This window comes from Antechinus flavipes, chromosome 2 (assembly GCF_016432865.1).
Source record: "Antechinus flavipes isolate AdamAnt ecotype Samford, QLD, Australia chromosome 2, AdamAnt_v2, whole genome shotgun sequence".
Lineage (NCBI taxonomy): Eukaryota > Metazoa > Chordata > Mammalia > Dasyuromorphia > Dasyuridae > Antechinus > Antechinus flavipes.
The window spans coordinates 103,557,198-103,572,056 of NC_067399.1; the positions used below are offsets into that span (position 1 = coordinate 103,557,198).

The following is a 14,859-nucleotide window of genomic DNA, read 5'->3' on the forward strand; positions in this document are numbered from 1 at the left end:
AAAGGTGCTTGCATTATAACCAAGACTCAACTATCTAGCATAACTAAGAACAATGCTTCAGAGGAAAAGATGGACACTGGTTGTTGATTTTTAAGGTAAAGTGTTGGTGGATAATTTGATATGTTGACATGTGATTGGCATGCTATTAGCATGTAATAGTTTTGTTGACCTATGTAGTTGACATGTTGAAGCTTTGATGGTAACATGCTGTGTATAAAGGGCATGTAATTACTTTGTTGCTGACTTCAACAATAACCTTGTGGCTTATAATTTGGTGGCCTGTAATTAGCACATTGTTGCTATATAATCAGCCTTGACAATAAAGTATTGAGGTGTAAATGTCATTTACTTGGTGCGCTGTTGGCTTTAATGGCAAAATGTTGGCATGTAATTGGCATGATGTTAGCTTCAACAGAAAACTGGTGGAGTGTAATTAGCATGTTGGCACGGAAATGGTGAGCTGGAGTGTGATTAGCTTTGATGGTAAAGTGTTGGTATGTAGTTGGCATGTTGTTTCCTCTGATGGCAAAATGTTGGTGTGTACAGGCTTTGACTAGAAACTGTTGGTGTATAACAGACGTGTTGTTGGCTTTAATAGTGAAGTGATGGCATGTGGCTGGCTTTGATATTACAATGTCAGAATGCAATTGGCACAAATCTGGCATGTTTTTTGCTTTCTGACAAAAAACTTGGTGTGTAATTAGCATGCACTAGCTTTGACGTGATGTTTGCTTGTGGTTGGCATGTTGTTGTCTTTGATGGTTTGATACTGATGATTTATTAGTGTGTTATATGCAGCTGGTCTGAAAACATTGTTGTTGTTTTTTCAGTTTTATTGGAATTAAGTGACTTGCCCAGGGTCATACAGCTAGTAATTATTAAGTGTCAGAGGCTGGATTTGAACTCAGGTCCCCCTGACTCCAGGGCCACACTCTATCTATTATGCCAGCTAGCCACCTGAGAAAACTGAACAGGGATAGAAACCCACAAAAAAATTTACCACATAGTAAGGCATCAAAAACCTCACAATCAAATGTAGAAAGGCAGAAATATTAAATGCATCCTTTTCAGATCATGATACAATAAAGATTATATGTAATAAATGGCCATGGAAAGATAGATTAAAAACTAACTGGAAACTAAGTAATCTAATCCTAAAGAATGAGTGAAATAAACAACAAAACAGAAATAATCACTAATTTCATCAAAGACAATGACAATGAGAGAACATACTAAAACTTACGGGATGCATTTCTTAGGGTAAATTTCATATCTTTAAATGCTTCAATGAATAAAATAGAGAAAGAGGAGATCAATAAATTGGGCATGCAACTAAAAAAGCTAAAAAAAAGAAGCTGAGCACCAGAATTAGAAATTCTGAAAATTCCTAATTGAGCACCAGAATTAGAAATTCTGGAAATCAGAGAAGAGAGCGGTAAAATTGAAAGTAAGAAAACTATTGAACTAATCAATAAAATTAAGAGCTGACTTTATGGGGAAAAAATAATAAAATAAAATAAACCTTTGATTAATTTAATTTTTAAAAAAAGAAGAAAGCCAAATTACTAGTTTTGAAAATGAAAAGGGTAATGTCACTACCAATGAAGAGAAAATCTAAACAATAATTAGGAGCTATTTTACCCAACTATGTGACAAATAAATCTGACAATCTAAATGAAATGGATATTTACAAAATATAAATTGCCCAGATTAACAGAAGAGGAAATAAAATACTTAGCCTGTTTTAGAAAAAGAAATTGAACAAGCCATCAATGAATTCCTAAGAAAAATTCTCTAGAGTCAGATGGATACATATTTGTTCTGAGTCTTCTTTCACAACATTAACTAATGTGGAATTATGTTTAACATGATTGTACATGTATAACCTGTATTAGATTGCTTAATGTCTAGGGGAAGGAGAAGGGAATAGATTTGAGGAAGAAAAATTTGGAGCTCAAAATTTTATAAATGTTAAAAATTATCTTTACATCTATCTGGAAAAAAATAACATCATCAAGTTTAAAAAAAAGGGTTTCTTGAAGAGTGAAAAGAGTTAAAAATATTTAAAAACCAAGTAAAAGCAGCAGGAAAAGAATGGGGAAAGAGGCATGAGACAGGGAAGAAAAAGATGGTAAGAAAATTAATAGCTTGGAAAAAGAAGCAAATCTTACCTTGATAAAATAACTCCCTTCAAAGTTAAAACTGGCTAAATGGAAGCTAATAACTCCATTAAACATCAAGAAATAATACAAAGTCAGAAAACTGAAAGAAGGAAAACATGAAGTACCTCATAGGATTAACAACTGACCTGGAAATCAGATTATGGACAGATCATTTAAAAATCACGGGACTACCTGAAAGCCAGAAACACAACAATAACAACAAATAGCCTAGACATCTTATTTCAAGAAATGATTTTTAAAAAATAACCAGAAAGCTTGGAATCAGAGGACAAAGTAGAAAAACAAAGAATCTATCAATCACCTCCTAAAAGAAACCCCAGAATGAAAATTCTTTGCAATATTACAGCCAAAATCCAGAGTTCCCAAGTTAAGGAAAAAAATATTAAAAGAAGTCAGAAAGAATCTGAGTACCAAAGAGTCACAATCAGGATCAAACAAGATTTAATAGCCATCATCATAAAGGAGCAGAGAACTTGGAATATGGTATTCTGAAAGCAAAGAATCCAGGCTTACAACTAAGAATACCTAAACAAAAATTGAATACAATCTTACAAGGGGGGAAATGTGTCTTTAATAGAATAGAAGGCTTCCAAATATTCCTGATGAAAAGAATAAGGCTGAATAGAAAAATTAACATACAAACACAGGAGTCAAGACAATCATAAAAAGGTAAATATGACTAAGAAATCATAAGGAACTATATAAGATTAATCTATTTACATATATGGAAAGATAATACATTTAAATCTTCAGAAATTTATCACTGCCAGATAACATAAAGATAATATGATTAGATATAGGGTTTTGCAAGTAATTCTGATAAACTCTGATAATTTCAAATAGGTAGAGAAGAGAAAGAAAGGGAGAGGGAGAATAGAAAAAACTATCTCACAAAAATGGAATATGCAGAGTTTATACAGCAAGGAAGGAGAAAGCATTGAAGAGGAAAAGGCAATATTTGAGAATCTCACATCTGAAGTAGTTCACAAACAACTGTATATGTAAATACATCTTACCCAACAAGAAAATAGGAAGGAAAAGGGTTAAGGGAAGGGCAGAGAAGGAAAAGAATAAAAGAGAGAGTAGATTAGAGGAGACATTAGTCAGAAATAAATTCTTATTTCTTTTCTTTTGTTTGCCAAAGAAAATGACCCTCATATTGGAGGTAACAGAATAAAAATGACTGATAGAGAATGGATATACAAGCTAAGTCAGGAAAAAGTTAAGAGAGTATCTGAATTTCCCTTGATGAATGCAAGTTACCTTGAAAAGATAAAGATAATCCTCTAGTATTGAAAGAATTAGCAGACTGAAAGAACTAGATTGCTAAACTAGATTCAATGATCTTTTAAACATAAAGAAAAATAGGAGAGTTGCCACAAGATAGGGAAAGGCAAATAAATATCCTAATTCTATCCAAAACTATAGATCAGTGAGTTTGACTTTGACTTAGAGGTAATTCTAGGTCATGAAAGAGATATTTCAAGAACCTTTAGAAAGGGAATAGGTGATTAGAAAAAGCTAACCTGGCTTCCTTAAGAACAGGACATGCCAACTATTTCTTTTGTTATTGTTGTTTCTGATGTGATCACTAAACATAGTTTAGCTACATTCTGGCAAATTTGCAACAAGATATCTTATATTATTCTTGTAAAGAATATGGAAAAGGATGGATTAGACAAAAATACAATTTCTATAGGTTCAGAACTGTGGGATGGCCAAGTTCAAAAAGTAATTAATAGTTCAAAAATCACATGGCAAAAAGTCTCTACTGAGAGATAAGCTCTTCTTGTCCACGTAGGACAAAGAGTTAATAAAGTGCTGAATTGAAAACTAAGATAATCTGAGTTCAAGTCCTTCCCTTGACACATATTAAGTTGTCTGACTCTAGGCAAGTCACCTAACCTCTCTGTGTTCTAGGAAACTCTCTTAAAGTTTTAACATTTCAGAGGTGACAAGCTATACTGAAAGATCTCTCCCCCAAGATTTACCTACACAAATAAAATCCCTATCCTCATCCCTATATAAATAAAGATATAAATCAAATCTGCAAAGAATACCAAAATGAAAAGACTAAGTGTCCCTCCTAAGAATAGAGAGATGACAGCCATACATTCTCTGTCCTGTCTAACTTCATTTGGAATATTGTGTTCAGGTTTAGATGCCACAGTTTAAAAAGTATATTGATAAGCTAGCTGTCTCAGAAGGCAACCAGAGATAATAAAGGTCTTGAATTCAGGTAATATGAAGCTTGTTTAAAGGAAGTGGAAATGTTTAGTACTGGAGAAGACTCAGGAAAATCATGATAGCTATAATCAAATATCTGAAGGTCTAGAAGCAGAGGCAGCAGATGAAAGTTGCCATGAGAACAGCTTAGACTTGATGTCAAGAAAGACTTCTTAAAAGTTAACTGCTGAATAGCATTTCCACTCTGTTATTGTTTGCTTACATTTTTGTTTTCCTTCTCAGGTTTTTTTTCTTTCTTTCTAGATCTGATTTTTCTTGTGCAGCAAGATAACTGTATAAATATATTTTGGATTTAACATATACTTTAACATATTTAACATGTATTGGACTACCTGCCATCTGGGGAGGGGAGGAGGGAAAAAGAGGGGAAAAGTTGGAACAGAAGGTTTTGCAAGGATCAATGTTGAAAAATTACCCATGCATATGTTTTGTAAATAAAAAGCTATAATAGCAAAAAATTTTTTTAAATTAACTATTGAAAAATGAATTAGGCTAGAGAAGTGGCAGGTTTATCCTCCATTTTGTCTAAATTGTTGTTCTTCATTTTTGAAGAAGATTCAAAATGATATCACTATGTTGGAGTCAAGGTACAGCGTGTGTGACTGTGGCTCAACAGATCAATACAGCTTTGAAAACTATCATGGGCATGGCACAAATAGTCCACATGAACATCTGGAGTGGAGATATCTCTAAATGTGCATATCTTACATTTCTTTTGAGCTACTGCAATTCTGCTTCACTCATAAAGCACAATACCTTCTTTGAGGTAGGTATGCCATACTGGGCAGTTCTTTGCCAATGTCATGAAAATAAACTCCAAAGTTCTTCAGAGAGACCTTTAGAGTATCCTTTTATTACTTTTTCTGCTCTTCATGTGAGCACCTGTTTTGTTGGATTCTTTGTAAAATAGTCTTTTAGGCAAACATGTGTTTGGTATTTGAACAATATAACCTGCCTATTGCAGTTGTATTCTCTGCAGCAGTGTTTGAATACTTGGCAGTTTAGCTCAAGAGAAGATCTCAGTGCCTGGCATCTTGAATTGCCAAGTGATTTTCAGAATTTTCCTAAGATAATTCAAATGGAAATAATTCCGTTTCCTGGCATGTCACTGATATGCAATTCAAGTTTCACTGCCATAGAACAATGAGGTAAGCACAATGGCTCTTACAGACCTTCAGTTTGTGAGGCAGTCTGTTACCTCTTCTCTACTACACTTTCCTTTGAAGTCTTCCAAACACCAAGCTAGGTCTAGCAACCTATAACCTATTTGCGCATTCCAGGAATGTATTAAGGAAATTAAGTGAAATTATCACTTTCATTCAAAATGTCTACATTTGCTATAACCGGTGGTTCCATATGTGAATGGTGTGGTGTTGGCTGGTAAAGAAGCTGTGGGTTTTTTGTGTTAGGCCAAAATTAGCATAAACAGCAGAGCTCAATCCATACTTTGTTGCATTTCAACTCAGAGGCTGTACTGAGTGTGTATCTGCAAACAAAAAATTACACACAAACTTTCCCCTCACTTTCTTGGCCTATAGCTTTTTTGAGTTAATTAATTTATCATCAATGAAATAACTGACTTTGATGCTGTTTTTTGTCCTTGTCGAAGGCATCTGACAATATTACTGAAAACATCACACTAAAAAGCATGGATGCAAACATACAACCTTTCTTTACTCCAGACTGAGAAAGTACAAGAGCATTGTCCATTATCTGGACATGAGATGATATCATGAAACTGATGTACAAAACTGATGAACTCCAGGCAACCAAATTTTATAATAATTTTCCATAAGTCCTCACAACTGACAGTATCAAAGGCCTTGGTGAAATCAATGAACAGTGTGTACAGATTCTGTTCTATTTCTAGTATTTTTACCCTCCCTACTGTAGGTCTTTGAGCAGAGTTTAGACAACTTATGCTATCCTGGAAATTCTTTTAGGGTATGGGTTCAATTAGAAAGTTACTATGGTCCCTTTTGAGTCTCAAGTTCTAGGATCCTAGGATTTTCATAAAGTTTCTGTACAGCTTTTAAACAATTTAAGTGATGTGTACAATGAGGGAAACAATTGTAAATATCATTTAAAATCAAATAATAAATGCCAGGGTGGCCATTTTTCATTGATCAGATAAAAAATTGGGAATATCTTATAGCCTATAATGTAATACAGTTGACCCAAATGTTTACAAATGTACTATTCACAGATAATTCAAAGTTGTGAACATTTTTAAATGCCCAAAGATTTTATAAAGACCTTATATTTAAAATTTTGGAAACAGCAAGTGATTATAGTTGGATGACACAGTAGATGGAACACTAGACCTGATGTCAGGAAGACCCGAGTTCAAATTTAGCCTCAGGAACTAGCTATGTGATCTCAGGCAAGTCACTTAGCTTTCTTCTGCCTCAGTTCCTTTACCTTCAAAATGAAGTTAATAGCAGTATCTACCTCCCAGGATAATAAGATAATATTTATAAAGCATTTTGCAAACTTTAAGGCTATTATAAATACTTGCCTATTACATTTTCTTCTAGAGAAGGAGGGAGTTTGCTGCTCAATTCTTCCTGCAAGTCTTCAACAAGTCGGTAGATAATATTATGGAGTTTAATTCTGACTCCTTTTTTCACAGCTAACTGTTGGATAACTTTGCTTGCATTCACACTGAAGCCATATACAACACCTAACAGGAAGAAATTAGAAAAATACAAGGATTAGTTAACACAAATACTGGAATATTTGTTTGCCTATCACATGGAAAATAAGCTCCTAATCACATTATTGACTTCATATGTGAGCAAAAAGATGATGTGAAGAGGTAAGAAATTCTGTAACTCTTTTTACAATAATTATTAGGTTCTCAAGTGATTGGAGAAATTGACAGAAATTTTATTCCCTGGATACCCTGATGAAGAATTCTTCATAAAACTTAACAATGTAGATTGTAGGCAAAATTTTGCATTTGATGGTAGAAAAATTATAGAATCTTAAGGGAAGAAATTAAGCACAAATGTTACTGGTGTGATTTTAGAAACAGTAACTTATTAATAAATTAAAATCTGTTTGGCCATCCCTTTATTAAGCTATTGAATATAAATCTGCCATAAAATGCTCAAAGATGAAATGGCTTATTAATCCAGGAGTTTTCTAAGGAGTTCAAAAGTTTCTTGAAATTAAATATTTCCTCCCTACTTTTTTCCAGAGACCACATGATCTAAGTATGTATAAGTATCATTAAACAAAATGCTCTTTCTTTTAATAATACCTCCAGCATTTAGAAAGTTTTCTCAGAAAGGCTGTTCATCAATATGTACACAGATCACAAACATAAATTATCTACATTATCCAACATAATGGTGGCACACAGTAGGCTTGCCATAATTATCCTTGCCTAGTGATCAGACAGCACTATTGAAAATAATTTTTCCATGTTCTACATACCCCTTATTTGGAGGGAGGAAAATGTTACCCAAAACACTTGTTCGTGTATAGGGATGAAATGTTAGTACTATGTAAAGTGGGCAAGGCAATCTCAAATTAAATTTGTCCTACATAGTATAGTTAACTTAAAAGGACATATAGCTGGAGACTGAATATAAATCAACACATAGTATGTTCACTTTTCTTTTCATTTTTTTCATTGTTTTTCCTTTTTGTTCTGATTTTTCTCTTCTAACATGATTCAAAAGGGAGTGGTTTTTTTTTTTTTTAATGTGCATGTATAACCAGAAAAAAATGATAATAATATAATGGCCCTTGTCTTCTTGAGATTAAAAACTATTCACACCAAAGTGGTTCTCAGGACTAAAAGATGGGAAAATACCAGGGTAGATCTTAAGATAAAAGGAAAGCTTTTACAAATCAATTCAAAAAGCACAGTAGGCAACTGTTAACCTAAGGTCTTAAATGGGCTACTATGGTAGAGGAAATTATTCTCTCCCTTCTTCTTCCTCCAACATCCCCCCCCAAAAAAAAAAAAAATTACTAGACATCTGTGAGTTCTGGGAAGAACTCTCCAGGGAGGACAGCAAGAAAAACAGAAATAGAGAAATGATTCTACTTCATAGATACCTGAGGCTCCCTTATTCTCTAGCAGGTAAGGTCTTAAATGGCAACAGAAAGCCTACAGTTAACAACAAAAGTTGACAAAAGCTTATATATCAACCATATAGCTAAACAATTTATTTAGCAAAATAAAAAAAGTGAATTAAAAGATGGAAACTTTACCATTAAATGTTTCAGCAAGGTTAATGTCATTTTCATTAATATCACCTACACCAAAATGTACTAATTCCAGTTTACAGTCATCTGTAGCATCATAGGTTTCGATAATGTTCAAAATAGCCTCAACTGAACCATCTACATCACCTAAAAAAAAAAAGTTTATTAATCTTAAAAGGCTGAAACTCAAAAATATTTAAGTTAGAATAATCTAATTCAAAAAATCTGCTGAGTGCCAATTATAAGTATATTCATTCTTCTTTATTTTGACTATATACATAACACTCATTCAACTGTAAAAACAGAACAAATATCTGATTAAGAGTTTAAGTAAGTCACTAAGTTTATTTTACACCACAACTATAAACACAAATATTTGTACTAGGAAAATCTTCATGAGAATTAAATGTCATAACAAATTATAAAAAAGCACAGTTTTTCACTGTGCCTGGCACAGAGTAAGTACTTAATGAATGTTTGTTGATTGACTGAAAAGTGAGTTCAAAAGCAAAACACATTAACAAACTAGCACCTTTAATAATTATAGGAAGAGTGTTCAAATCTTCTTCTGTTTTCTCTTTAGGTTTTATGTTTTGTAGTTTTTTAATTTCTTGATACTTGATATATCCTCTTTCTTTCCAATTCAGAGATCCTAATTTCTCACGTGCTCTCCGATGTGAATCTTGGTGTTCCTTTCGTTTTGTTTCAATTGCTTTAAAATCCTCTTTCATTTTCTCTTGTTCTTCCACATACTTCCTCCAATCAACAACTTCACGTGCTCTTTGCTTTGCAAAAAAAGATGGTGGTGTTATTTACTGAGGTAGAAGTTGGTGGCTGCTATATGGAAAAGTTTCAATGAAAATTAGACCAGTGTCCTAAAAAAGAACACCTTGTCAGAAGACCTGTACTTAAATGTCCTAGAAGCACAGATTCAGACCTGGTAGTAAATTTACAGATCATATAGTGTGCCTTCCTCCTCACATTTTATAGCTTAGAAAACAAAGGCCTAGAAAAGTTAAGTGACTTGGCCAAAATCATGGCAGTAAAAAGAACAAATATTTGAAGCTAGGTTTTTTTAAATAAAATTCAGAATTCACAAGGTTGTTATGAGGAAAGCACTTTGCATATTGTGAAATCATATATGCTGTTAGTAAACTCTTCTGATTGTGAAACCATGTAAAGGTTACTTCCTTAAACAATTTATAAAATTCCTTTATAAATCTTCCATAAATCTAAAAAAGGGATAAGATTTCTTATGCTGTATTATCAATGAGGACACTCCATTAATTGCTACAGTCACCAATCTAGCCCGTCCTTCTCATTCTGTGAAATTCTTGTATGTTTTTCCATAAATCCTTGAAAAGAAGCTCTATTCAAGTCTGGATAGCTTTCTTTTCTTTCAATTTCCTACCATTAGCCAGTCAGAAGTATAGGATTCAGCCTGTCCACCTATTATCCTTCATTCCTCTCACTTTCTAATACTGATGGGAATAAAAAAACACATATATGTACATATTATATATATATATGCACATATATATACATATATATTTAACAGTATTACTGGGAAGAAAGCAAAGAAATTAAAATTTAAAGCATTTTATAAATTTGCAACATATTTAGGTATCAAATTTAATATACCTCAGATTCTACTTCAAGAACTTCATCTCCTGCAGAAGGAAGGTCCTTCCAACCTATAATTTCCACTGGCATACTAGGACAAGCATCACTGATGGTTTTTCCATTTTCGTCCAAGAGCAAACGGACTTTTGCCCAACTCTTCCCAGCAACTAGTATTGCACCTTTTCTCAAAGTTCCTCTTTTAATTATAGCTGTAGTTACTGGACTAAAGAGAAAAAAGTATTTTGTAAGGAAAACTGCTGTCAGAATCCATATATAGTCAAGACTTTTTATTGTACCCTAGGATGATGCCACTATGTTTGTACACATTTATGTTTCCATGATTTCAAAACCTAAATTTCAAGATGTTCAATTGCCATTGAGGCATTTTTAAATAAGGTTAGGATTACACAACTATTTTTCTCTATTTCAAAACTATTTATAATAAGGAACCACATCAGAATAATAAATAAAACTGCTTTTAAAATGTCAACAACAATAATTTTTTTTAAAAAAAGGAGTGCCTGCCAAATAATCTAATGTTCCAGTTTTACTCAGCACAAAACCAAAATATACAGCATAAGAAGTGACTATCATAGACTTCCTTGCTAACCTCAGATATGATATTTCTGGAAATCATTTAAGTTTGAATCATTTTCTCTTACTACTGCTGTGGATTTTATACAGGTCAGAACAGGGAAATAGAAATTTAATTGTTACAGCTTTTGAGATAATCAATGATAATCCTGAAATGTTCAGGACATTCCAATCCTCCATTCCTGAATTCTTCCAGTGACATGACCACAAACATTAGGCCCCTTCTCTTCCACTGTTCTGGAAAAAGGCAATGAATGCAAATATCTTGACGTCAAAGAGTTTGGATGAAAGGACTAAAAAGGTTGGAAATAGGAAGAGAATTGGATATAGAACGAAAATCTTCATCTTTAGGCAGCAGCATCAGAAAACTGGTTTGAACAAAGATCAGCCAAGATGGCAAATAGAAAGAAATAATACATCCAACTTGTCCTCAACAACTACTCCCCCAAAAAATTTGGAAAACATCCAAGTCCTGATAAAGAAATCCAAGAAAAAATCATAGTGAGTCATTTTTCAAATTGTATTTTTTAGACTCATAGGGAGTCAGTCCTGGGATTTCACCGACAGCTGGGAACAGAGGAATAGAAAGGTTACTCATGACTTTTAAGAATACTGGCAATTCTGAATGTTTGGGACTTTCCAAGCCTCTACTTGCAGACACTGAGGATGGAGTCTGGCTAGGAGCAGCACTGCAGGATCTTCTAGTACCAGGACTAAACTGAACAAGGGCATTCCTGGGGCTGTATTAGAGCCAGAAAAAAATCTCATATCTAGCACAAAGAAATTTAACTTTATGCAGGAAACAGAAACAGATGCCAATTTTCAGCTCCGTCACTGACTACCAATTGGGGTCATAGGTCCATGGGGGAAGAGAAGGAAACCTGAACTTAATGAGGCCTGGTTGGCAGGAAGCAGTTATTGGCCCCATATTGTGTACTGTGGCCCAGAGAGCTGGGCCTGCAGTCAGGAAGATCTAAGTTCAAATCTAGCCCAAGATACTTACTAGCTGTGTGACCCTGGGTAAGACAGAACCATTGTAGGCTTGTTTCCTCATATGTAAAGATGAGGAGAGTAACAATACCTATCTCCCAAGGCTGTTGTCAAAATCAAAGGAAGGGAAAGAGAAACAAAGGGAACAAGCATTTATATAGAAGAGAATAAGCCTTATAGAGTATCTGCCATGTGCCAGGCACTGTGCAAAGGGCTTTACAATTATTTCATTTCAACAAACTTGAAAGATAGGTGCTGTTACTCTCCTCATTTCTGAAAATGAGGAAACCACAATAGACCAAGATTAAGTGACTTGTCCAGTTACACAGCTAAAAGTCAAGAATGCATTTGAATTCAGACCTTCCTGATTCCAGCCTTAGCAATGTTAAGGCCTCCTTCTTGGGTGAGGGTTCTTTTTTGCAAACATCACTTTCCTTACTCTGAAATTAAACTTCTGTTTGTGTCCTGACTCTTCTGTCTCTGACCTGCTTTGTTTTGGTTCTAGCCAACCCACAGGTAAGAGGTTGGTTCTGGTCTGGCTAACATATCACTGGACTACCTGAAAGATATAACCAAAATAAATGAGCCTCAACATCTTATTTCAAGACAACATTAAAAAAAACCTGCTTAGATCTCTAAGAACTAAAGAAATGAAATGAAAACTCCCAGGAACATTATAGACAACTCCTAAGTTTTCAGGTCAAAGAAAAAATATTGCAAGCAGCCAAAAAGAAAGAATTCAAGTACTGAAGAATACACATGAGATTTGGCAGCTACCATAATAAAAAAAGATGAGAGCTTAAAATATAATATTCCACTATTGATCGATTATATTGATTTTTTTTCTTTTCTCAAAAACAAAAACTATGTGTGATATCAGATTGGTTTCAAGGTGAGAAAGAGGAAAGGATACATGGGATATTACAATGATGTAAAAAATAGAAAACATCAATAAAAAATTATTTAATACAAAATATAATATTCTAGGAGGCAAAGGACATAGGCTTATAATCAAGAATAATTTGCCCAGAAAAACTAAGTATATTCTTATAGGGGGAAAAAATGTATCTTTAATGAAACAGAAAACTTTCCCAACACTCTTGGTGAAAAAGCCCAGAGTTGAGTACAAAGTCTGAAATACAAACACAGGGGTCAAATAAAATAAAAAGACAAATATGAGCAAGAAATCATAAGAGACTAAATAAGGATAAAAGATTTACATTATGATACAGGGCACCAGGCAGAAGTCCATACAAATAAGAAAAAAGGGTTTGGGAATACTTGAACCTCACTTTCACCTGAACTGATTAAAAGAGGGACACACAACTGGGTACATGAATGCATTTCATTCAACTGGGAAGCAAGAAGGAAAGGGGAAAAGAGAAATGGAGGAATTCATCCTTGGGAAGACAAACTCAACTCTAATACAGAGAATGATTTGCAAAAAAGGGGAAGAGAAGAAAGGAAGGAAGATGGAAGGGAAAAAGGGAGAAGAGGAAGAAAAAGAGGGAAGAAGGGAAGGTCAATAACATTTATACACCAAAATGTTCATAGAAGCATTATGTGTGGTAAGAATGAACAGGAAAAAAAAGAAGATGTTTATTGACTGGGGAATGTTTACTCAAAATGTATAAATAAATGTAATGCACTATTATTACAACATAAAAAATGATGACTACAAAGAATTCAATAAAAGCATGGAAAGATTTATGAATCAAGAAAAATGAAGTAAATAAAACCAGCTGTGATAGGCAGGCCTGTCTAAATGAAAAGACTACTACCACCAAAAATAATAACAATTAAAAAAAAAAAAAAAAGAAAACCACTTGAAAACTGAGTAATAGCAATGACTAAACTTGACCCCAAGTAAAGAGCTAAGAAAATATACCTGCCTCCCTCTTTTGTACAAATGGGGGATCACAGAAGTGCACACTGCATATAATATTAAAACTGATTTTTAAGTTTAAGGAATTGCTTTTTTCCCCCTCCTTTTTATTTTTTGTTACAAAGGATAACTTGTTGGTAAGACAGGGATAAATAAAAAATTGAGAGGACATAAAAAACAAAGATACAAATAAATTTTTTAGTCCATAAAAAAAAAATAGTACCCTAACTAAACACAGTAACAGGAAATATAGAATATAAAAACAGAGCTGCACAATACAATTACTACCAAGTATTGCCTTAATTAGAAAGTATAACCAATAAATAACTATATATTTGTATGTATTTGTGTACGTGTGTATATGTATATATACATATACATTTGGCAATCCTACCCTTTTCCTTTATCAGTTCGAGATTCTACCACTATTGCTTCCACAAGACCAGTGGGATCTCCTTTCAGCTCCAATATCTCTGCAAGAGCAACTGTTGCCTCTGCCAAAGCCATCAGATTGTCACCCTTAAAAAGCAAAAAAAAAAAAAAAAAAAGTATTACAGAAAAGTATCTGTGATGTAATTACTCTGTATGCTAATCTTTAATATACATTATATTTTTCCTCTTAAAGTATTAATTATAAGAACCAATTAGAAAGAACATTTTTAGAAAAATAAGTTAGCCCAAGATTAAAAGTTCCAAAAGGAAGCAAGTAATCTATGCCAAAGTTAGTCACTATTAAATAGAACTCTATCAGTTACCACCATATATTCCACCTTTTATTTTTCTCTATTTTTTAATCTTCTTATCTTTTTTAGTTTTTATTCTCCAAAACTTGTATTTAATAATCTTATTTTTATTTTTATATTCCCAATGCCTAACATTAAGTAGATATTTAATAATCAATGTATATTGAATTGTGGAATTTTTTTCCCTCATCATTCTCCTAACAATGTTACTTTATATCTGTATGGAATTTTATGCATTTCAAAGTATTTTTTATAATAATTTTTAAGTCAAGAAAAGTCTATCTCTTCTCCCTGCCCCAGCCCCTTGAATAAGAAAGAAAAAAAAAATGCTTGTAAGAAATATGTATAATCAAGCAAAGCAAATCGAGGCACT

General features: G+C 33.3%; 1 protein-coding gene across 4 annotated transcripts in view; it reads right to left on the minus strand.

Annotated features, from left to right (window-relative positions):
• MTIF2 (mitochondrial translational initiation factor 2) overlaps positions 1 to 14,859 on the minus strand; it is a 50,891-nt gene that overhangs the window by 15,433 nt on the left and 20,599 nt on the right. For all 4 annotated transcript variants that reach the window (XM_051975299.1, XM_051975300.1, XM_051975303.1 and 1 more), the window contains 5 exons: positions 14,138 to 14,262; positions 10,293 to 10,497; positions 9,184 to 9,436; positions 8,658 to 8,798; positions 6,949 to 7,113 (listed from right to left, as the gene is read on the minus strand). In XM_051975299.1, the coding sequence (XP_051831259.1) occupies positions 6,949 to 7,113; positions 8,658 to 8,798; positions 9,184 to 9,436; positions 10,293 to 10,497; positions 14,138 to 14,262 (889 nt within the window). The remainder of the gene's footprint in view (positions 1 to 6,948; positions 7,114 to 8,657; positions 8,799 to 9,183; positions 9,437 to 10,292; positions 10,498 to 14,137; positions 14,263 to 14,859) is intronic.